This window comes from Haliotis rubra, unplaced genomic scaffold (assembly GCF_003918875.1).
Source record: "Haliotis rubra isolate DU_JTF1 unplaced genomic scaffold, ASM391887v1 Scf1740, whole genome shotgun sequence".
Taxonomy (NCBI): domain Eukaryota; kingdom Metazoa; phylum Mollusca; class Gastropoda; order Lepetellida; family Haliotidae; genus Haliotis; species Haliotis rubra.
The window spans coordinates 94,992-118,307 of NW_025765715.1; the positions used below are offsets into that span (position 1 = coordinate 94,992).

Consider the following 23,316-nt stretch of genomic DNA (forward strand, 5'->3'; position numbering starts at 1 on the left):
AAAAATATACTTCCAGAGACAAAGTGATAGTCTACATACATGCGGTACACTGTTGTGTTTCATCAGATCATTCGTGATCAACTCGTGTTATTCCGGGACAAGCCGATCTTCTTGGAGGTTATGGAAAGTGACGAGTTGTGACGAATGTCATCAGGTACTCGAATGGAAGCTTGTTGATGTTGCGTGAAGCAATATTTATTTATTAATTTTTTTCTCGGTATAGAGAATGCACAATGTCAGTTTATCTACTCTAATAGGTAGATAGCGGTTTCTGGAATGAAACTGCAATAAACCCATAAAGAGTTCCCTATTGTGTGTAAATATTATTTGTGGAATGATTTTGAGTTAACGTGAGGACGGGTCCTCGATTTTACAGTGCATTCCCATTGTTTCGTGATACATGTCCTCGACCTGTCTATACGGTTCAGTAGATGGATTTTAGTTCCAAGTAACACATCGCTAAAACTACCCGTGAAGCGGACATAATTTCAAGACACTGTGTGGGTAAGATGGTAATATTCCAGCAATATCACGGCGGGAGGAACCAGAAATGGGCTTCACACATTGTACCCATCTATGGAATAGACCCCGTGCACTTTGGTGAGACGCGAACGATTCAGTACTGGGCTACAGTACCCCCTCTCTCACGACATAGAAACAATAGGTTAGTCTTAAAAGTGAACAGTGACTCTCGACACAAGACTATTAAAGTTGAGTGACTGAGTTTAGACTTACGCCCAGCAAAGGACAAGCTATATGGCGGCGGTCTGTAAATAATCGAGTCTGGACCAGATAATCCGATAATCCAGTGATCAACAGCGTGAGCATCGATCTACGCAATTGGGATACGATGACATGTCAGCGAGCCTGACCACCCGATCCCGTTAGTCGCCTCTTACGCCAAGCATGGGTTACTGAAGATCAATTCTAACCCGGATCTTCACGGGTGACTATTAAAAGAGTCATAATAGGCATGGAACCCTGGATAATCGGGGGTGGTAAGGGTATGGAAGTTGATCTTTTTTGGACAAGGTCCCATGATTTTAAACGAACCATGACCAAGTATCCCCCTGTCTCTTGTACACAACCCTTTTGATAATTTGGGAACACTGAACCACTTTTCATAAAAACAGCACAAGAACAATTGCCGAACCAACTATGTTGAAGCTCAGTGGGACGTCATTTCCTCTGTTGCTAACGAAGATGCCTTGTACTGAAAAAACATAAATGAACACATTTCAAAACTGAAGATCGTCAGTGATTGACTGATCACGGGCAGTATTAACTGATGAAATGTACCCGTCTTGTCGTGAAGTGACGAAACAACTGCAATAATTATTTGGATATTCGATCTCTTGGACAGTTTAAGAGGATTTGAGGAATTGGCACAGGTTTTTCTAACTTCTGAAGAAAGAGAATATGTCGGTGTGTTTCAGAATTGATGATATATGTGGTAAATTGACCGTTTCAAGAAGATAGTGTACATTTACCCCCAAATTTACCAGAACAATATGATCGATATATTGATTATCCCGATCCTGTTAGTCCCCTCTTAAGCATTGGTTAAGCTGAAGACCAATTCTAACCTTCACAGTAAATATACTGGACAAAAATAGTTAGGGATATATTTAAATTTTTAAATTAAGAATAATGATCTATTGACACACTGAATCGAAAAAAAAATACCAATATCCCTAACTTATTTTGTCCAGTATATTAAGGAGACGTTTGAATGAACTAACTCTACAGGGTGTGGAGTGAATATTGTTTTATGCCGCATTAAGCAACAATCCGGCAATATCACACCTTGTACCCATCTGGGGACCCAAACCCAGGTCTTCGAACAGGATGAGCGAACGTTTCAACCATTTGGCTACGTCACTACCCCTGACAAAGTATCGAATCCCAAACTCTCTACAATGAGTTGAAAGTGTACCTTGAGTACTGTTTGTGCTCTGTACGCCGACTGTCTGTACACGGTATGTCGTCCGGACCTTCTTCTCCAGGAAAATGCCTGACTGTACCACCCGCTTCTTCCTCCCGTAACCGGTGTAGGGCTGGGACTCGCTACCACACTGGACCTGTTGACGGGACATAAAATGTTCTTAGAGTTTTTTTTGTTTTATACTCATAGGACTTTATTGTGCAGTAAAGGGACACTGTGGACCGTTAGTCTAATGTAGCACGACGTGTTGTGCTGGGGAAAGACACAGCTGGGCGGGAAGTCTAAGAATACAATGTTTCGTGCAGCTAAGGTGTGGTGAGGTGAAATTGGGTTTAAGGCCGTGCTCGAGAATATTTCGCTCATATGGCGACGTGCATGCGTGTGTATGTGTATGTGCGGCTGCTTGTACTAGCCCAGACTGAAGCCGATTTAATAGTGTTAGCCCACTGAGATATCATGCCGCAGTGAAGCATGAATACCCCACTCAGACACATTATACTGACTCCGAGCCGACCAGTCCTTGTTGTACCCATTAATGCCGAGCGCCAGGCAGGGACCAACAAGTACCATATTTTAACGTCTTTTGGTATGACGCGGTCGGGGATCGAACCCGCGACCTTCCCCTCTCCTGGCGGACGCTCTAACCACTAAACCACGGAGGCGGTCGTGCAGCTAAGGGACACAGGGTCTAAGGACACAACGTGTTGTGTTGTAAAGGAACAGCTGAGGTCCTTTTGAGGACACAGCGTGTTGTATTGTAAAGGAACTGGTGTGGTCTGTTGGTCTAAGGACACAACGTGTTGTGTTGTAAAGGAACTGGTGTAGTCCGTTAGTCTAATGACACTACGTGTTGTATTGTAAAGGAACTGGTGTGGTCTGTTGGTCTAAGGACAAAACGTGTTGTGTTGTAAAGGAACTGGTGTAGTCCGTTAGTCTAAGGACACAACGTGTTGTGTTGTAAAGGAACTGGTGTGGTCTGTTGGTCTAAGGATACAACGTGTTGTGTTGTAAAGGAACTTGTGTGGTCTGTTGGTCTAAGGATACAACGTGTTGTGTTGAAATGGAACTGGTGTGGTCTGTTAGTCTAAGGACACAACGTGTTGTGTTGTAAAGGAACTTGTGTGGTCTGTTGGTCTAAGGACACAACGTGTTGTGTTGTAAAGGAACTGGTGTAGTCCGTTAGTCTAAGGATACAACGTGTTGTGTTGTAAAGGAACTGGTGAGGTCTGTTGGTCTAAGGACACAACGTGTTGTGTTGTAAAGAAATTGGTGCAGTCCGTTAGTCTAAGGACACAACGTGTCGTATTGTAAAGGAACTGGTGTGGTCCGTTAGTCTAAGGACACAACGTGTTGTGTTGTAAAGGTACTGGTGAGGTCCTTTTGAGGACACAACGTGTTGTGTTGTAAAGGAACTAGTTTAGTCCATTAGTCTAAGGACACAACGTGTCGTATTGTAAAGGAACTGGTGTAGTCCGTTAGTCTAAGGACACAACGTGTCGTATTGTAAAGGAACTGGTGTAGTCTGTTAGTCTAACGACACAACGTCTTGTGTTGTAAAGGAACTGGTGTGGTCTGTTGGTCTAACGACACAACGTGTTGTGTTGTAAAGGAACTGATGTGGTCTGTTGGTCTAAGGACAAAACGTGTTGTGTTGTAAAGGAACTGGTGTAGTCCGTTAGTCTAAGGACACAACGTGTTGTGTTGTAAAGGAACTGGTGTGGTCTGTTGGTCTAAGGATACAACGTGTTGTGTTGTAAAGGAACTGGTGTAGTCCGTTAGTCTAATGACACTACGTGTTGTATTGTAAAGGAACTGGTGTGGTCTGTTGGTCTAAGGACAAAACGTGTTGTGTTGTAAAGGAACTGGTGTAGTCCGTTAGTCTAAGGACACAACGTGTTGTGTTGTAAAGGAACTGGTGTGGTCTGTTGGTCTAAGGATACAACGTGTTGTGTTGTAAAGGAACTTGTGTGGTCTGTTGGTCTAAGGATACAACGTGTTGTGTTGAAATGGAACTTGTGTGGTCTGTTAGTCTAAGGACACAACGTGTTGTGTTGTAAAGGAACTTGTGTGGTCTGTTGGTCTAAGGACACAACGTGTTGTGTTGTAAAGGAACTGGTGTAGTCCGTTAGTCTAAGGATACAACGTGTTGTGTTGTAAAGGAACTGGTGAGGTCTGTTGGTCTAAGGACACAACGTGTTGTGTTGTAAAGAAATTGGTGTAGTCCGTTAGTCTAAGGACACAACGTGTCGTATTGTAAAAGAACTGGTGTGGTCCGTTAGTCTAAGGACACAACGTGTTGTGTTGTAAAGGAACTTGTGTGGTCTGTTGGTCTAAGGATACAACGTGTTGTGTTGAAATGGAACTGGTGTGGTCTGTTAGTCTAAGGACACAACGTGTTGTGTTGTAAAGGAACTTGTGTGGTCTGTTGGTCTAAGGACACAACGTGTTGTGTTGTAAAGGAACTGGTGTAGTCCGTTAGTCTAAGGATACAACGTGTTGTGTTGTAAAGGAACTGGTGAGGTCTGTTGGTCTAAGGACACAACGTGTTGTGTTGTAAAGAAATTGGTGCAGTCCGTTAGTCTAAGGACACAACGTGTCGTATTGTAAAGGAACTGGTGTGGTCCGTTAGTCTAAGGACACAACGTGTTGTGTTGTAAAGGTACTGGTGAGGTCCTTTTGAGGACACAACGTGTTGTGTTGTAAAGGAACTAGTTTAGTCCATTAGTCTAAGGACACAACGTGTCGTATTGTAAAGGAACTGGTGTAGTCCGTTAGTCTAAGGACACAACGTGTTGTGTTGTAAAGGAACTGGTGTGGTCTGTTGGTCTAAGGATACAACGTCTTGTGTTGTAAAGGAACTGGTGTAGTCCGTTAGTCTAATGACACTACGTGTTGTATTGTAAAGGAACTGGTGTGGTCTGTTGGTCTAAGGACAAAACGTGTTGTGTTGTAAAGGAACTGGTGTAGTCCGTTAGTCTAAGGACACAACGTGTTGTGTTGTAAAGGAACTGGTGTGGTCTGTTGGTCTAAGGATACAACGTGTTGTGTTGTAAAGGAACTGGTGTAGTCCGTTAGTCTAATGACACTACGTGTTGTATTGTAAAGGAACTGGTGTGGTCTGTTGGTCTAAGGACAAAACGTGTTGTGTTGTAAAGGAACTGGTGTAGTCCGTTAGTCTAAGGACACAACGTGTTGTGTTGTAAAGGAACTGGTGTGGTCTGTTGGTCTAAGGATACAACGTGTTGTGTTGTAAAGGAACTTGTGTGGTCTGTTGGTCTAAGGATACAACGTGTTGTGTTGAAATGGAACTTGTGTGGTCTGTTAGTCTAAGGACACAACGTGTTGTGTTGTAAAGGAACTTGTGTGGTCTGTTGGTCTAAGGACACAACGTGTTGTGTTGTAAAGGAACTGGTGTAGTCCGTTAGTCTAAGGATACAACGTGTTGTGTTGTAAAGGAACTGGTGAGGTCTGTTGGTCTAAGGACACAACGTGTTGTGTTGTAAAGAAATTGGTGTAGTCCGTTAGTCTAAGGACACAACGTGTCGTATTGTAAAAGAACTGGTGTGGTCCGTTAGTCTAAGGACACAACGTGTTGTGTTGTAAAGGAACTTGTGTGGTCTGTTGGTCTAAGGATACAACGTGTTGTGTTGAAATGGAACTGGTGTGGTCTGTTAGTCTAAGGACACAACGTGTTGTGTTGTAAAGGAACTTGTGTGGTCTGTTGGTCTAAGGACACAACGTGTTGTGTTGTAAAGGAACTGGTGTAGTCCGTTAGTCTAAGGATACAACGTGTTGTGTTGTAAAGGAACTGGTGAGGTCTGTTGGTCTAAGGACACAACGTGTTGTGTTGTAAAGAAATTGGTGCAGTCCGTTAGTCTAAGGACACAACGTGTCGTATTGTAAAAGGAACTGGTGTGGTCCGTTAGTCTAAGGACACAACGTGTTGTGTTGTAAAGGTACTGGTGAGGTCCTTTTGAGGACACAACGTGTTGTGTTGTAAAGGAACTAGTTTAGTCCATTAGTCTAAGGACACAACGTGTCGTATTGTAAAGGAACTGGTGTAGTCCGTTAGTCTAAGGACACAACGTGTCGTATTGTAAAGGAACTGGTGTAGTCCGTTAGTCTAACGACACAACGTCTTGTGTTGTAAAGGAACTGGTGTGGTCTGTTGGTTCAACGACACAACGTGTTGTGTTGTAAAGGAACTGATGTGGTCTGTTGGTCTAAGGACAAAACGTGTTTGTGTTGTAAAAGGAACTGGTGTAGTCCGTTAGTCTAAGGACACAACGTGTTGTGTTGTAAAGGAACTGGTGTGGTCTGTTGGTCTAAGGATACAACGTGTTGTGTTGTAAAGGAACTTGTGTGGTCTGTTGGTCTAAGGATACAACGTGTTGTGTTGAAATGGAACTGGTGTGGTCTGTTAGTCTAAGGACACAACGTGTTGTGTTGTAAAAGGAACTTGTGTGGTCTGTTGGTCTAAGGACACAACGTGTTGTGTTGTAAAGGAACTGGTGTAGTCCGTTAGTCTAAGGATACAACGTGTTGTGTTGTAAAGGAACTGGTGAGGTCTGTTGGTCTAAGGACACAACGTGTTGTGTTGTAAAGAAATTGGTGCAGTCCGTTAGTCTAAGGACACAACGTGTCGTATTGTAAAGGAACTGGTGTGGTCCGTTAGTCTAAGGACACAACGTGTTGTGTTGTAAAGGTACTGGTGAGGTCCTTTTGAGGACACAACGTGTTGTGTTGTAAAGGAACTAGTTTAGTCCATTAGTCTAAGGACACAACGTGTCGTATTGTAAAGGAACTGGTGTAGTCCGTTAGTCTAAGGACACAACGTGTCGTATTGTAAAGGAACTGGTGTAGTCCGTTAGTCTAACGACACAACGTCTTGTGTTGTAAAGGAACTGGTGTGGTCTGTTGGTGTAACGACACAACGTGTTGTGTTGTAAAGGAACTGATGTGGTCTGTTGGTCTAAGGACAAAACGTGTTGTGTTGTAAAGGAACTGGTGTAGTCCGTTAGTCTAAGGACACAACGTGTTGTGTTGTAAAGGAACTGGTGTGGTCTGTTGGTCTAAGGATACAACGTGTTGTGTTGTAAAGGAACTGGTGTAGTCCGTTAGTCTAATGACACTACGTGTTGTATTGTAAAGGAACTGGTGTGGTCTGTTGGTCTAAGGACAAAACGTGTTGTGTTGTAAAGGAACTGGTGTAGTCCGTTAGTCTAAGGACACAACGTGTTGTGTTGTAAAGGAACTGGTGTAGTCCGTTAGTCTAACGACACAACGTCTTGTGTTGTAAAGGAACTTGTGTGGTCTGTTGGTCTAACGACACAACGTGTTGTGTTGTAAAGGAACTGATGTGGTCTGTTGGTCTAAGGACAAAACGTGTTGTGTTGTAAAGGAACTGGTGTAGTCCGTTAGTCTAAGGACACAACGTGTTGTGTTGTAAAGGAACTGGTGTGGTCTGTTGGTCTAAGGATACAACGTGTTGTGTTGTAAAGGAACTGGTGTAGTCCGTTAGTCTAATGACACTACGTGTTGTATTGTAAAGGAACTGGTGTGGTCTGTTGGTCTAAGGACAAAACGTGTTGTGTTGGAAAGGAACTGGTGTAGTCCGTTAGTCTAAGGACACAACGTGTTGTGTTGTAAAGGAACTGGTGTGGTCTGTTGGTCTAAGGATACAACGTGTTGTGTTGTAAAGGAACTTGTGTGGTCTGTTGGTCTAAGGATACAACGTGTTGTGTTGAAATGGAACTGGTGTGGTCTGTTAGTCTAAGGACACAACGTGTTGTGTTGTAAAGGAACTTGTGTGGTCTGTTGTCTAAGGACACAACGTGTTGTGTTGTAAAGGAACTGGTGTAGTCCGTTAGTCTAAGGATACAACGTGTTGTGTTGTAAAGGAACTGGTGAGGTCTGTTGATCTAAGGACACAACGTGTTGTGTTGTAAAGAAATTGGTGCAGTCCGTTAGTCTAAGGACACAACGTGTCGTATTGTAAAAGAACTGGTGTGGTCCGTTAGTCTAAGGACACAACGTGTTGTGTTGTAAAGGTACTGGTGAGGTCCTTTTGAGGACACAACGTGTTGTGTTGCAAAGGAACTAGTTTAGTCCATTAGTCTAAGGACACAACGTGTCGCATTGTAAAGGAACTGGTGTAGTCCGTTAGTCTAAGGACACAACGTGTCGTATTGTAAAGGAACTGGTGTAGTCCGTTAGTCTAACGACACAACGTCTTGTGTTGTAAAGGAACTGGTGTAGTCTGTTGGTCTAACGACACAACGTGTTGTGTTGTAAAGGAACTGATGTGGTCTGTGTAAGGACACAGCGTGTTGTGTTGTAAAGGAACTGGTGTGGTCTGTTAGCCTAAGGACACAACATGCTGTGTTGTAAAGGGACACAGGTGGCCCTTTAGTCTAAGGACCCAACGTGTTGTGTTGTAAAGGAACTGGTGTGGTCTGTTGGTCTAAGGACACACCATGCTGTGTTGTAAAGGGACACAGGTGGCCCTTTAGTCTAAGGACATTTTCCAAAATAGGCTGCCACAGTATACTTATTTATTAGGATAAGTTTACGATAATTCGTAGTCTAAGATCGTTTCGAAACGATCAAGGTCCTGATTATGATTGTGATGCGCAGTTTGTCGACATAACATATGTTACCCGAGATGAGGGACGTCACTGAAAATGTTCAACAGTACCTCTGGGCAAATAAACTCGACAAACCCTTTCTATATCTATAATAGGTATCTTCTAAAACCGGCATATCAAAAAAAGCTAAACGCAAAATGGTAAATACATCGATCCCAATCGGCGGCACAAATCACAAACACACGCAGCTTCACCAGAAAAAAAGGGTCGGTGGGGGAGCCTAGTGGTCATAGCGTTCGCTCGTCACGCCCAAAACCCGGGTTCGATTCCCTACATGGGTACAATGTGTGAAGCCCATTTTTGGTGTCCCCCGGCGTGATATTGCTGGAATAAACACACTCACTCACTCACTCACCAGAAAAAACACGGGAACATGCGGTACAAGTTACAGTAGGGAATAGCATCGGATCCTCACAACTGATGATGACTTACCGCTGCACACGTGGTCGCCTCCGTGCACATCTTGACTGTGCACGTCACCGACACCGCGTCCTGATTGGTGAACTTGAAAGCGTCGTAGACGAAGCTCACCTTGGTATCAGAGTCCTTCTTTGGCTTCTGTATCATGACGATGTCGACGTCGCTGGGTGGACAGCTGGAGGAGATACAGTGAGTGAGTTTAGTTTTACGCCGCTTTTAGCAATATTACAGCAATATCACGCCGGGGACACCAAACATTGGCTTCACACATTGTACCCATGTTGGGAATCGAACCCGGGTCTTCGGCATGACTAGCGAACGAATTAACCACTTGGCTACCCCACCACCCCTCGACTGTACAGAGGTATTTGTGTAATGTCGGTGTTAACGTTGTGTGTCCAGAGACTATATTGACCTCACCTGGCCGCGATGAATCTGACCGACTTCAAGTCTCCGCCTGTCAGTGTGTTGCTGGCTACACAACCTTCGACACGGAGGGCCTCAAACTCTGGAACATCATCGTTTGAGTGAGTGAGTGAAAAAATATTCCCTGAGGAGCATTTTCCCCAAAATAATTATGATTTATGTGCATCATCCCAACACCAAACCCCACCCCCACCCCTTCTAAAACATCCTGGATCCGCCCTGAAACACCTTGTAAAATCACAGATTTTCAGTGATTATCAATACAATTTTCACCACTAACTCGCCTCAATGGAATCCGGCCGATACCGGAATGTGGTTATTCTCTGGTGTTAAGGTCATATATTCTGGCCCCCTAACACTATCGATATATGCGTGTGTTTTTCTACTTTCAATAGAATAGGTCGCATTTTTACCCTCTTGCTGGTCTCAAAACACTAAACTGGCAACATTTAGCGGCTAAATTGGATATAGTGCTCACTGGCCTACAGCTAATACTAAACACTGGTTCGTGTTGTCAGTTCCAAGTAAGGTTATTCAACGGTTTGATATAACCGGGACGATGCTGACTGCGGCGTAAAACAATAAGAACATGATCTATGATATCAGCATTTGGGGTGATGTCTTACTTACTAAGCATACCAGCGGCCGTCATTTCTATAGTAGCGTTGATGTCGTCACCCAGGTTGACGCTGCTGGAGACGGGACTGCCTAATACCGTCAGCGTTAGGTTCACGTCTTCATCTTTGATGCTCATGTCCACCCCGACAGGACTCAAGATACTAGGAAGTTGAAGCAGACAATATGTCAGTGGGGAAGAACTCACACAAGTTACACATGTTTTACAGAATAACACTAATTGTCGTGTACACTTGTCGACCTCGTCAAAATATTACCAGGTGAGCAGATTGTGTCAATAAAAATTGCCGACCTAAGCAGATTGTTAGTCGTTAAGCTGCCTTTAAAAGCAGACAAGGGAAGCCGGCAGACAGGTGGAAGAGTGCGGACAGACAAGCAGAAGGCAAGGGACAAGGAGAAGCGGACACTGACCAGCCAATACAGCCAAATACTGCCCAAGTGTCAGTCTGACTTCGCCGGCCTTCCCTGTCGGACTCTGTAAACTGTGTGCAAACTGTTCGCCCTAACGGGGCGATGGGATAGCTAAGTGGTTTAGGTGTTCACTCTGCTCGCTGAAGACCCGGGTTCGGTTCCCCACATGGGCACAACATGTGAAGCCCATTTCTGCTCTCCCCCGCCGTGATATTGCCGGAATATTGCTGAAAGCGGCGTAACACTAAAACTCACTCACTCACTGTTCGCCCTGTCTCGAGGTTGTACTGCAAGAATATAAACACCCATTCCGCCTCATGTTGTTTGAACAGCGCTGAGGTGTTACAAGTGGTAATTCAATTTCTCAGTAACGTACACATTCTTGTCCGTTTGGAAATCAGTCCCATCTAGGATTCACACCCACACTTACAGAGTGAGGCAACTAATCAGTAGCACACTCGTATTCTTAAATCTGTGCTGTACCCGTCAATGTCGATGCTGCTGAGTTGGAAGGTGACTGCCGTGCTGTGGGTGTCGTCGCAGATAGCAGTCACCACCTCGTCGGACGTCAACACGATGCTGTTGCTGGCAAACAAAACGTAAAACTTCCTAGTGTTGGAGTCGGTCTGAAAAAAATAGAAAATCTTAACGCCATTCCCTGCAGAAACTGTTGACAAGCCAACTGTTCTGAAATTCAGCACAGAAACCGTTTGCAATGGTGTCAGAGCCTATCTCAAATTTGGCACAGAAGCTATTGGCTTGCGGATTAATATAGGATGTTGTATTGTAACATAACAACGTATGGTATAGATTTACGACGTCTTTAATATTTACAACACATTCACCTGATGAAGGGGCAAGAAGTAGCCCAGAAACGTCGTGTTGTAAATTTTAAGAAGTTGTAAATCCATACCATACGTTGTTATGTTACCTTCCAACTTCTAAATGCCCATCAGGCATCTCATCGGATGTTCTTTTGGCTTTTTAACGTGGAATGCAGTGACTACTTCGGTAAGGTTGATAAAGCTGATACAACAGAGGTGTATTCAATGGGTGATACGTGATGGTACATCTTGTGTGTGACTGACTGTGTCCTTCATTGGTTATGCCTGTTAATATTCGAATCAGGGTCAGATAAGCACGAACCATCACTATCAACAGTACCCTTGAATGTCAAGGCTACTTGGGATCTTTTCTACATCATTCAGCTATTATCTTAACTGCGCAAGATGCTGTGAACATAACTCGCACCTGCGTTGTGGACTGCGACACTGTCAACAGTGCACTTGGACGTCAAAGCTACTTGGGGTCTATTATACATCACGCAGCTATCATCTTAACTGCGCAAGATGCTGTGAACATAACTCGCACCTGCGTTGTGGACTGCGACACTGTCAACAGTGCACTTGGACGTCAAAGCTATTTGGGGTCTATTATACATCATTCAGCTATCATCTTAACTGGACAAGAAGCTTTGAACGTAAGTCTCACCTGCCTTGTGGACACCGACACTTTAAACAGTGCACTTCAACGTCGAGAATATTTTTAAATCCATCAACCAGCAATACATAAACTGAAGAAGATGCTTTGAACATTACTCACACTGGCGTTGTGGACAGCGTTCCCGCACGTGCTGTGAATGTGAGTGAGGGTCAGCTCGTACGTCTGGGTCGTGCCCGATACTAAGGCCATGCGACATGCTGTAGTTTTGACCTTCCCTTCAACGAAGATTGTGCCATTAAAACTTGGGACTTGCGGCGTTATCCTGAGCGTCATCCGAGGCGTTGGTGTCGAAACGCAGATGATGCTGTCTGTAAACAGAGATTCGAACCTACATCAGTAGAGGAGCATGGTGATACAGATTTTCGAAGTGCGTCCCTTGGGCACACAGAAACCTATGACTGTGGGTTCGAATCCAAGGTTCGATCATGTTACTACGTTTCACATCAAGATACATAGGCTCGTGGTTTCACAAAGCTGCCAAGTATCCGAGGCCTGCATCACTTCGGGCTTTCCAAGGACATCAATAGGGCAGGCGGTGATATAACTACAATACTGCACAAGGCCGGATATGATTTAACTATAATAATGCACAGAGCGGGCAGTGATTTAACTACATATGTTTAATACTGCACAGAGCGCGCTGTGATTAACTGCAATATTGCACAGAGCTCGGTATGATGTAACTACAATACTGCACAGAGCTCGGAATGATGTAACTACAATACTGCACAGAGCGCGGTATGATGTAACTACAATACTGCACAGAGCTCGGTATGATGTAACTACAATACTGCACAGAGCTCGGTATGATGTAACTACAATACTGCACAGAGCTCGGTATGATGTAACTACAATACTGCACAGAGCTCGGTATGATGTAAGTAAAAATACTGCACACAGCTCGGTATGATGTAACTACAATACTGCATGCACAGAGCTCGGTATGATGTAACTACAATACTGCACAGAGCTCGGTATGATGTAACTACAATACTGCACAGAGCTCGGTATGATGTAACTACAATACTGCACAGAGCTCGGTATGATGTAACTACAATACTGCACAGAGCTCGGTATGATGTAACTACAATACTGCACAGAGCTCGGTATGATGTAACTACAATACTGCACAGAGCTCGGTATGATGTAACTACAATACTGCACAGAGCGCGGTGTGATGTAACTACAATACTGCGCACAGAGCTCGGTATGATGTAACTACAATACTGCACAGAGCTCGGTATGATGTAACTACAATACTGCACAGAGCTCGGTATGATGTAACTACAATACTGCACAGAGCTCGGTATGATGTAACTACAATACTGCACAGAGCTCGGCATGATGTAACTACAATACTGCACAGAGCTCGGTATGATGTAACTACAATACTGCACAGAGCTCGGCATGATGTAACTACAATACTGCACAGAGCTCGGTATGATGTAACTACAATACTGCTGGTAAGCTCGGTATGATGCTACAGAGCTCGGCATGATGTAACTACAATACTGCACAGAGCTCGGTATGATGTAACTAAAATACTGCACAGCTGTGATTAACTACAATACTGCACAGGCACCGGTATGATGTAACTACAATACTGCACAGAAGCTGTGATTAACCACAATACTTCGCAGGCTCGGTATGATGTAACTACAATACTGCACAGAGCTCGGTATGATGTAACTACAATACTGCACAGAGCTCGGCATGATGTAACTGACTGCACAGAGTATGATGTAACTAAAAATACTGCACAGAGCTCGGTATGATGTAACTACAATACTGCACAGAGCTCGGTATGATGTAACTACAATACTGCACAGAGCTCGGAATGATGTAACTACAATACTGCACAGAGCGCGCTGTGATTAACTACAATACTTCACAGAGCTCGGTATGATGTAACTACAATACTGCACAGAGCTCGGTATGATGTAACTACAATACTGCACAGAGCTCGGTATGATGTAACTACAATACTGCACAGAGCTCGGTATGATGTAACTACAATACTTCACAGAGCTCGGTATGATGTAACTACAATACTGCACAGAGCTCGGTATGATGTAACTACAATACTGCACAGAGCTCGGTTTGCACAGAGCTCGGTATGATGTAACTACAATACTGCACAGAGCTCGGTATGATGTAACTACAATACTGCACAGAGCTCGGCATGATGTAACTACAATACTGCACAGAGCTCGGTATGATGTAACTACAATACTGCACAGAGCTCGGTATGATGTAACTACAATACTGCACAGAGCTCGGTATGATGTAACTACAATACTGCACAGAGCTCGGTATGATGTAACTACAATACTGCACAGAGCGCGCTGTGATTAACTACAATACTGCACAGAGCTCGGTATGATGTAACTACAATACTGCACAGAGCTCGGTATGATGTAACTACAATACTGCACAGAGCTCGGTATGATGTAACTACAATACTGCACAGAGCTCGGTATGATGTAACTACAATACTGCACAGAGCTCGGCATGATGTAACTACAATACTGCACAGAGCTCGGTATGATGTAACTACAATACTGCACAGAGCTCGGCATGATGTAACTACAATACTGCACAGAGCTCGGTATGATGTAACTACAATACTGCACAGAGCCCGGTATGATGTAACTACAATACTGCACAGAGCTCGGTATGATGTAACTACAATACTGCACAGAGCTCGGCATGATGTAACTACAATACTGCACAGAGCTCGGTATGATGTAACTAAAAATACTGCACAGAGCGCGCTGTGATTAACTACAATACTGCACAGAGCTCGGTATGATGTAACTACAATACTGCACAAAGCTCGGTATGATGTAACTACAATACTGCACAGAGCTCGGTATGATGTAACTACAATACTGCACAGAGCTCGGTATGATGTAACTACAATACTGCACAGAGCTCGGCATGATGTAACTACAATACTGCACAGAGCTCGGTATGATGTAACTAAAATACTGCACAGAGCGCGCTCTGATTAACTACAATACTGCACAGAGCTCGGTATGATGTAACTACAATACTGCACAGAGCTCGGTATGATGTAACTACAATACTGCACAGAGCTCGGTATGATGTAACTACAATACTGCACAGAGCTCGGTATGATGTAACTACAATACTGCACAGAGCTCGGTATGATGTAACTAAAAATGCTGCACAGAGCTCGGTATGATGTAACTACAATACTGCACAGAGCGCTGTGATTAACTACAATACTTCACAGAGCTCGGTATGATGTAACTACAATACTGCACAGAGCTCGGTATGATGTAACTACAATACTGCACAGAGCTCGGTATGATGTAACTACAATACTGCACAGAGCTCGGTATGATGTAACTACAATACTGCACAGAGCTCGGTATGATGTAACTACAATACTGCACAGAGCTCGGTATGATGTAACTAAAAATGCTGCACAGAGCTCGGTATGATGTAACTACAATACTGCACAGAGCACGCTGTGATTAACTACAATACTTCACAGAGCTCGGTATGATGTAACTCACTAATACTGCACAGAGCTCGGTATGATGTAACCACAATACTGCACAGAGCTCGGCATGATGTAACTACAATACTGCACAGAGCTCGGTATGATGTAACTACAATACTGCACAGAGCTCGGTATGATGTAACTACAATACTGCACAGAGCTCGGTCATGATGTAACTACAATACCGCACAGAGCTCGGTATGATGTAACTACAACACTGCACAGAGCTCGGTATGATGTAACTACAATACTGCACAGAGCTCGGTATGATGTAACTACAATACCGGGTATCACAGAGCTCGGTATGATGTAACTACAATCACTGCACAGAGCGCGCTGTGATTAACTACAATACTGCACAGAGCTCGGTATGATGTAACTACAATACTGCACAGAGCTCGGTATGATGTAACCTGTAATACCGCACACAGAGCTCGGTATGATGTAACTACAATACTGCAGTCCAGAGCTCGGTATGATGTAACCACAATACTGCACAGAGCTCGGCATGATGTAACTACAATACTGCACAGAGCTCGGTATGATGTAACTACAATACTGCACAGAGCTCGGCATGATGTAACTACAATACTGCACAGAGCTCGGTATGATGTAACTACAATGCTGCACAGAGCCCCGGTATGATGTAACTACAATGCTGCACAGAGCTCGGTATGATGTAACTACAATACCGCACAGAGCTCCGGCATGATGTAACTACAATACTGCACAGAGCTCGGTATGATGTAACTAAAAATACTGCACAGAGAAGCTGTGATTAACTACAATACTGCATGGAAGCTCGGTATGATGTGGCTACAATGCTGCACAAAGCTCGGTATGATGTAACTACAATACTGCACAGAGCTCGGTATGATGTAACTACAATGCTGCACAGAGCTCGGTATGATGTAACTACAATGCTGCACAGAAGCTCGGCATGATGTAACTACAATGCCACGCCTGCTTCGATGTAATCCTTAACTAAAAATACTGCTGGAAGCGCGCTGTGATTAACTACAATACCGCTGCACAGAGCTCGGTATGATGTAACTACTACAATACCGCACAGAGCTCGGGTGATGATGTAACAATACTGCACAGAGCTCGGTATGATGTAACTACAATACCTGCACAGAGCTCCGGTATGATGTAACTACAATACTGCACAGAGCTCGGTATGATGTAACTAAAAATGCCGCAATATGGAGAGCTCGGTATGATGTAACTACAATACTGCAGGAGAGCGCTGCTGTGATTAATACAATACTTCACAGGCTCGGTATGATGTAAACTACAATACTGCCACAGGAAGCTCGGTATGATGTAACTACAATACTGCACAGAGCTCGGTATGATGTAACTACAATACTGCACAGAGGTCGGTATGATGTAACTACAATACCGTACAAGATGCAGGCTCGGTATGATGTAACTACAATACTGCACAGAGCTCGGCATGATGTAACTAAAAATACTGCACAGAGCTCGGTATGATGCAAGGTAACCACAATACTGCACAGAGCTCGGTATGATGTAACTACAATACTGCACAGAGCTCGGTATGATGTAACTACAATACTGCACAGTCAGTAGCTCGGTATGATGTAACCACTACAATGCTGCCACAGAGCTCGGTATGATGTAACCAAAATGCAACGCACAGAGCTCGGTATGATGTAACTCACAATACTGCACAGAGCTCGGTATGATGTAACTACAATACTGCACAGAGCTCGGTATGATGTAACTACTGACACATACACACAGAGCTCGGTATGATGTAACTACAATACTTCACAACAGAGCTCGGTATGATCTTAACTACAATACTGCACAGAGCTCGGTATGATGTAACTAAAAATACTGCACAGAGCTCGGTATGATGTAACTACAATACTGCACAGAGCTCGGTATGATGTAACTACAATACTGCACAGAGCTCGGCATGATGTAACTACAATACTGCACAGAGCTCGGTATGATGTACCAACAATCCTGCACAAAGCGCGGTATGATGTAACTACAATACTGCACAAAGCGCAGTATGATGTAACTACAATACTGCACAGAGCTCGGTATGATGTAACTACAATACTGCACAGAGCGGCGTTAAATCCTACTCACAATTAATAGTTTTTGGAGATTCAAAGAATAACGAACCTCTCCAGGTTAAACAGTCAACCCTCACTGACCACCGCGACAAACAAACATTGCTTCCTCCCACTTATACTAAACTTACATCTTAAAGTTCCGCAATTTGTTCCAAAGTAATTATCCGTACAGTGGCACTTGTATGTTGACGAGTCTGAGCTGCACGTGGCGCCATTAAGACAAGGACCGGATGAGCACAGACTTTGTTCTTTTTCAGCTGGAAATCAATGAGTCTTATTCAAATCCAGTTGCTAAACATAATAACATAATCCTGATCTAAACCCAACTGAACACCTTTGATATTACCTTGGCCGTCAGGTGAGACCCCAAGGTCAATTTGTGCTTTGCTTGTCTATGTTCAATAACATGCTCAAAGAGCAGCCATGTGAGAAAGGTATAGTTGAAAGCTTGATGGAAGAGATTGGTCTTGATAAAGGTGGAATAGGTTCTGGAAGTGCGGAGTTCAAGGGAAGAATTGTCCCACTGAACTCATGCTTCGAAGAAGCTTCTCTGTCCATAATTAACCAGATTCACTTGTACAAGAAATAGATGCTGAGACTGTTTCGAAGAGGTCTGGGTGGAACGCAAGGCTGGAAAGGGTTTGAGAAATATTGTGGAACTGTTTCTTCAAAGCTGAAAGATCTGACCCAGACACTTGATAAAAATGTTGGAAGATCCCAATGTTGAAAATCCTTCGTCTCATCATGAGGAGTTGCTTCGCCAATGTCATCCTTGTTTGTTTGTTGTTTAACACCGCACTCAGCAATATTCCAGCTATATGGCGGCGGTCTGTAAATAATCGAGTCTGGACTACACAATCCAGTGATCAACAGCATAAGCATCAATCTACGCGACAGGGATACGATGACATGTGTCAAGCAAGTCAGCGAGCCTGACCACCCGATCCCGTTAGTCGCCTCCTACGCCAGGCATCGGTCGAAGACCAATTCTACCCCGAATCGTCACGGGTCTTATCATCCTTGAGAGGGATCGATACTCCAAAAACCGACAGCAGAGACAGTCTTGATTCCAAGATTGGCTTTAATGTTTTTTCACTGCATAGAAATAAACAGACCAGTTCTTTGGAATGTTTTTAGATTTCTTCACAAAAAGTCAAGAAATGGGTATGGGTGGCTACAGTGTGAAGGTAGTGTCAGTCGAATTGTTTGTCAATTTACTACTATACATCTCAGTCTTTTTTCAAGGAAGCATATATTAGGAAACCCGGTTGTGCGTAATTAATCATGATGTATATACATATCCATGTAACAAGATCAACATATTCATGTGTCTACGTTAACAAATCACAATGTATGAACAAACCCATAGCATACTACTTTTTGTCTGTAAGAGTACATTTCTAGATTTGTCAGCAGCTAAACCGTGCGCGTTCTTTTCACGTTTGGTAAACGTCTGAGACATGCATAACTTTAGGTTTTTCTCCCAAGTGAAACTAAAGTTGAAACATTGCCCAACCTAAAAATGTGAAAATACGAGTTTTCCAGTTTTGAATGCCAGTTATGTATATCTTACCTTCCACGATGCTGCAGTCGGCTCCGCTGTAGAGTGCAGAGCACCGACAGATACCGTCGTCATCGTTGCGGTTGGAGCCATTGAGACATGCTCTCGTCCCGACGACAGTTAAACTTGCCCACAGCTGTCGGCGGACAGAAAGGGAAACATGATCAATCGTGCGTGCTTAGGACTTCGGTTCCCAGTCAAACTATTTCTGTTGTTCATCTTTCGACATACTATCACAAATATGTATTTTCAGGTTCGTTAACAGAGGTGTATAAAGAAGCGTTCTCATGTCAAGTCGACGGCCAAGATTTTATTCCATTGGTACAATGGTGTGAAACCCAATATAGGTGCTCCTTGCTGTGATATTGTTGCTAAAGGCGGCTAATCATTTAGTTCCTCTAAATTAACAACGTATGAAAACAATCTACCACATGCCACATGCAAACACAAACTCACACGCACACACCACTCAGACGCGCAAGCACCTCATTGGCATATTCAACAGTTTCCTTTCAGACTTAACTTGCTTACCTGTGGCCACTAATGTGTGAGAGTACACACACCAGCAGCTGCATCATTGTGTGTCTGGGTAATCTGCGACAAAAATATCCATGCCCTTGAAACAATCAGAACAGGTGCTGGCAAACCTAGAAAGAAAATAAGTAAGGCCCCCAACACGTCCCATCGACCTCGCCAAGCAAACCTCGTTCACCAACCCTCCACTCCACTAAGCAAACCTCGTACACCAACCCTCCACCCACCAAGCAAGCCTCTGTATACACCAACTCCTCCACCCACCGAAAGCAATCCTTGTATACCAACCCTCCACCCAACAAGCAAGCCTCGTACGCAGCCCTCCACCCACCAAGCAATCCTCCTCGTACACCAACCCTCCACCCACCCGGCAAGCCATGGTACACCAACCCTCCACCCACCAAGCAAGCCATATTCACCAACCCTCCACCCGCCAGGCAATCCTCGTACACCAACCCTCCACTCCACCAGCTAGGCTGTTCACCAACCCTCAGCCCACCAGGCAAACCTCGTACACCAACCCCCTCCACCCACCAAAGCAAGCCTCATATTCACCAACCCTCCACCCACCAAGCAATCCTCGTTCACCAACCCTCCACCCACCAAGCGAAGCCTGGTACACCAACCCTCCACCCACCAAGCAAACCTCGTACACCAACCCTCCACCCACCAAGCAAGCCTTGTTCACCAACCCTCCACCCACCAAGTCCTCGTACACCACCCAACCTCCACCCACCAAGCAAGCCTCGTTCACCAACCCTCCACCCACCAAGCAAGCCTATTCCACCAACACTCGACCCACCAAGCAGAAGCCTCCACCCAAGAACTCCTCAACCAGCCAAGCAAACATCGTTGCACCAACCCTCCACCCACCAAGCAAGCCTGGTACACCAACTCTCCACCCACCAAGCAAGCCTCGTTCACCCATCCCTCCACCCACCAAGCAAACCTGGTACAACCCTCCACCCTCCCGCAAGCAAACCTCGTTCACCCAATCCTCAACCAACCAAGCAAATCTCGTACACCAACCATCAACCAAACAAAGCACAGCCTCATACACCAGTCCCCTACCCACCTGGCAAACCTCGTACAGCAATTTACCTTCCACACAAAATGCTACTAGTAATTACAAAATAAGCCTCGTTCAGCGCGCGTCCATGTTCAAAACAACACCGGCAGTAGCAATGCATGATTTGCTGCATGTGCCCACTGCGGATTCTGCCCAGGGGGTCCAGAGACTGACAACACTAATAAAACCCGCCGATCAGTTGCAGAGGGACTTCCTTGATCCAAACCATCATGAAATATTAACGACAAGACAAGTAACGATTTGTCTCAGCGATTGCATCCTGGTTGTTCAGTTCTAGTCACTTCATTGTTAACTGGGTGGATGAGATATTTATCAGAACAATCAATAAAGCGCACAAGATCGATGGCACCCCTGTGTAATGTTAGAGTCTGTAAACTCACCTGTTCTTTTTAATTAGAATTTTACGATGGTTTCATCACTTCTAATTATACATTTAATAATCCAACCCATTGGCATTTATATGTGAAACAGTAATACTATATTACTGGAAAATAATCAAAGTTTCAAATGGCCGGTGGGTATGGAAGTTTCGAAGGTTTAAGCTTGGTGGAGCAGCTTCTATTAATCCCATTATCCGAGTCCCTACAGCGATATATGCATCGAATGTTTGTCAAAATTTTTTATCTTCTACCTTTAATGGTCCTACATGCCATAAGCTGGGCTTAATTTTTATGATTCATAAAGTCTTTTCTGTTAAAATTGTGAGTCTAACGTGCAAAGAAATTATTCAACGGTCAAGTGGAACATCGATGTCTTAAGGTATATTTTTGAAAGGGAGAAATTCGCTCTTCCCATGAACTTTTATTGCTTTTAATAAAGAGTCAGTGAACTTACCCCAGCTGTGGTGTCACTCCAGTAAAGGTTTCCCCTGCATGTTTATATCTTTAACACAATCTCCAAAGAACTCATTGCAACGATGTTGTGGTTCACTTAATCCCGCGCAGTTGCCAGTGTTGTTACTGCCGGTCGACTTTGCAGAGTCATCACTGTCGACAGCCAGTAGTACACTACCCCTGCTACCCGCTTACTCTCTTAACTATCCCCGGGTGGTAGCTACAAATCGATATTGGTGTAATGTATTTGACCAGATCGATGCATTAGCGATGGGTGATGCTGATTTTGCAATTAACGTATCAGCTCTATTTCTTTCTACCCATCTTCGCTGTTTATGTCATCATTACATTTTCCAGATATAAATAATGATCCAGGTATTAAAGGTGGAGTTTCACATAGTGAGAAGTGTTGATTTAGACGAGTCAAAGCACATTTACAAAATATTTTCATGTATCATTCCGAGGCGAAAGAGTGTACAAAGCTATATATAGATCGCATCTAGCAAAGTATAGTTATTTAGGGTAGGAGGCGCCATAAATGGGTTTCACCCATATGGGATACGAAGACAGTCTTGGTCCTTACGAGGCAATCATTGTTATCCCTTGACTCATGGTAATACGCCGTCACCCCATTTATCAATATTCCAACAAATATCATGACTGGAAACACTTCACATATGGAATTTATAACTAATTATACCTATGTGGGAATCGAACCCGAATTTTCGGCGAAGTTGAACCAAAGGCGGCGCTATTACCCATGAGCCAAACCGCACCAACCCAGTGCATGTTCCAGAGGTGACAATAGCTTGAGATGGCACCTATATTTATATATATCGGTCAGGTTACCTCTAATAAAAGTATCCAAATTAATAAAACCGGAAGAACTTCAGGTATGCAGACCATTTGATTGTCCTTGTTGTCATGAGGTCCAGATCCAGATGACATAAGTATTATTTATAAATTTACAGCTGGTAAGCTTTACATCGCGCACCCAATACACTAGTTACCCTTCTGTTTGCAACGGAAACAAAAACATGAAATCTCATCCTTCGTCACCCTTTGGAACCAAATTAATATATGAAAACGAGTAGGATGAACAAATTCGATAAAACATCGTCGCCATATTTCACATACACAAAAAGCACTCGTGCTGAATTTCGTGTATGGTAATCTTCACAGCATTGGTATGCATTATTGGTGGAAAACCCTGTCAATTGGAAAATATAGCCTTATGGAATAAAGGTTGGACGGGATAATACTGTTAAGCCTAAACGAATTACGAATCTTGCCTGATACAGAAAGTGGAATATCTCATTCGATGGCAGTGACTTCCGGTGTTTCCGGAAGTAGGGGAGCTCCAGCACTTCATCACGCCGCATGCTAAGGTGGTTGCATGTGTCAGATTGGTTGATTTCGCTAATCACGCTACTCTAAGGGTTTGAAAGACATGTGTTTACAAGAACTACACTGTCTATCCGGGTTTTATTTATTCCGATATTAAAAAATAATATACCCTTCAAAAATGGTAAATAACAACGTGCAACAAGAATATCTGTATTATGCTACAAAATGTGATGTTTCCGGATATTGGTACGTCACTTTAAAATACCTACTTGTAAGCCAAAGTCACCGTGTTCTTTAATAGCAATACGTAGCCCGCA

At 43.8% G+C, this 23,316-nt stretch overlaps 1 protein-coding gene across 1 annotated transcript; it reads right to left on the reverse strand.

Moving 5' to 3' along the window:
* Nucleotides 1-894: 894 nt before the first annotated feature.
* Nucleotides 895-12,297, reverse strand: LOC124272924. Its single transcript, XM_046708169.1, has 6 exons — nucleotides 12,088-12,297; nucleotides 10,969-11,111; nucleotides 10,069-10,217; nucleotides 9,433-9,520; nucleotides 1,937-2,081; nucleotides 895-1,213 (listed from the first exon to the last, which is right to left on the reverse strand). Exons 1-6 carry the CDS (start codon nucleotides 12,259-12,261, stop codon nucleotides 1,169-1,171), a joined length of 744 nt encoding a protein of 247 aa, XP_046564125.1. The 5' UTR covers nucleotides 12,262-12,297; the 3' UTR covers nucleotides 895-1,168.
* Between the last annotated feature and the right edge of the window lie 11,019 nt (nucleotides 12,298-23,316).